The 2,082-nt window shown below is 46.2% G+C and overlaps 1 protein-coding gene across 1 annotated transcript; it reads right to left on the reverse strand.

The window, feature by feature from the left end:
• Window positions 1–393: 393 nt before the first annotated feature.
• LOC113294769 (testis-expressed protein 9-like) lies at window positions 394–1,800 on the reverse strand. The gene is made up of 4 exons (XM_026543146.1): window positions 1,633–1,800; window positions 1,434–1,557; window positions 1,114–1,344; window positions 394–638 (listed from the first exon to the last, which is right to left on the reverse strand). The coding sequence occupies exons 1-4, from the start codon at window positions 1,798–1,800 to the stop codon at window positions 394–396; spliced, it is 768 nt and encodes a 255-aa protein (XP_026398931.1).
• Between the last annotated feature and the right edge of the window lie 282 nt (window positions 1,801–2,082).

Here is a 2,082-nt window from a genome sequence, read left to right on the forward strand (position 1 = left end):
AGCCATGCCTAGTGGACATACTGTAGTTCCACCTTCTACTTCCCAAGAAGAGCTCATAGACGAGGAAACTAAAACAGTCTTTAAGAATTCCCAAGAAATTCCTGATAGGTCTACCTTTGTGCCTAGAGCCCCATATCCACATTTGTTAGCCCTAACAAAGAAGGAGTCGACTTTCAACGAGATAATGGAAACATTTAAGCAGGTGAACATCAACATTCCGTTATTAGAAGCAATTAGGCAGATGCCTGCTTATGCCAAGTTCATTAAAGATCTTTGTAGCATGGGACAAGTGTTCAAACGAATTACAACCCGCAACAAAGGGCAAATTAGTGGCGCAGCACTACAAAAGGTGTGATCAACTCCTGGGTGGAACAACACCGTCCCGTCCCCTCCCTACCTCTGAGAAACCTCGCGGCGCTTTTGCGCGATGTACTCGTTCACACCGGCCTTAATCGCCTCAGCTAGCTCGCTCTGATGAGCGTTTTTCTCGTCCACAATCTGCTGAGAAAGCTGCTCAGACCTCGACTCGGCGGCATGGATCTTAACCTTCGTCTCATCTTCAGCCTTCTTCCACTGCTCCACCTCTTGCCCGAGGTTGTGCACATCTCGCTCCAGATCCTTAACACGACCCTGCTCGGCTGTAACAGAGAATCACAAGCATGTTAGACAAGGAATATAGCAGAATGCAGAATAAGAACAACAAATTAACTCGATCTAAGGCCACCCCATCATATACCCCAGAGACCTGATAGGGTTGACAACACAGATTTTAACGACTCCACGGACTTGGACAACTCATCCTCGGCCTTATAAAGCTTCAAAGTTAACTCATTATAGTATTGTTAATTGAATTCATTCGAAGGGAAATATTTCTTGTGATCGCTCCACTTGGCCCTCTGACGATTATAGGACAATTGTAGAATCGATAACTGGGCTTGGGTCCACTCTAGATCACTGGACAGCTTATCTAAGCCCTTGGTACTTTCAAGAAGATCTCGGTTGGACTGTTTGGCCACATCTTTTTCCCTCAAAATTCGTCGCCGATCTTCATGAAGATCTCGATTTTGAAGCCATTTTGAATCTCCATATTATCGGCTAGTAACGTTTTATCACCAGCAAGTCTCTGAAACATCCCCAAGCGATCCCGCAAGTTATCTATCTCCTTGGGGACATACTCAAACAGGCGATATTTGTCCAATTCCTCTTGAAGTTGTTGGATCTCGGCCTCCTGTCGGTCTATCTTCTCATCCTTATTGCAAATTCGTTGTCGAAGATTCTCCACAAGATCTTTCTCGATATCCCATTTTCTCTTCATAAGCCTATACTCCGAAGAAGAATCTAGATCTATACTAGATATTCGGCTAGAAGAATAATAATTGACTCAGAATATTGGTACGAAGAACTCAATAAACACAACTATGTAAACAATATACCTTGAGCATCGGCGAGTTTGATCTCCAGGTCACGAGATCGTTCCTTCTCCTGCTGAAGAGCATCCTCCAACTTCCTAATCTCTTGTCGGTGGAGTGCAGTCTCCAACCTCGACCGATTCAACGCCTACAAATTTCACCCCAAGACGAGATTAGTAAGGCCCGAAAACATCAAAACGAAGAGTTCAGACAAACCACTTACCAGATTATCAAAGACCGGCGCAATGTCAGGATACAGGGGCACGGCAGTAATCATCTCCTCATCAGTATAGGAGCCGAACTCCTCTGAGTGTAATGCGCCAAGAGAATCACACAGAGGGCCCGATATGGTAAAAGATGTGTGAACACTTGAGGAAGAACCAACATCCATTGGGGGCCGCTTTTGGAGCGATGTTTCGGTCGTCCCCTGAGCCCCAGGCTACACGGTAGGAGTCACAATAGTAGTCTCAAAGGGAATCTCCCCTTCTTTCTGCCCACCACCATCCTCATCAAACAGCTGCTCGTCCCCGAATATATCGTCCTCATCATCTTGATTGTGGATCTCGATCACGATGTCCGAACCTTTCAGCATCACTCCCTTCGCCGCCACTTTCCCCCGAGGAGGATTACGCCTTGGAACCAAACCTTCGCCACCAACAGTATCGGACCCTCC

The sequence above is a fragment of the Papaver somniferum genome, chromosome 7 (assembly GCF_003573695.1).
Source record: "Papaver somniferum cultivar HN1 chromosome 7, ASM357369v1, whole genome shotgun sequence".
NCBI classification, from domain to species: domain Eukaryota; kingdom Viridiplantae; phylum Streptophyta; class Magnoliopsida; order Ranunculales; family Papaveraceae; genus Papaver; species Papaver somniferum.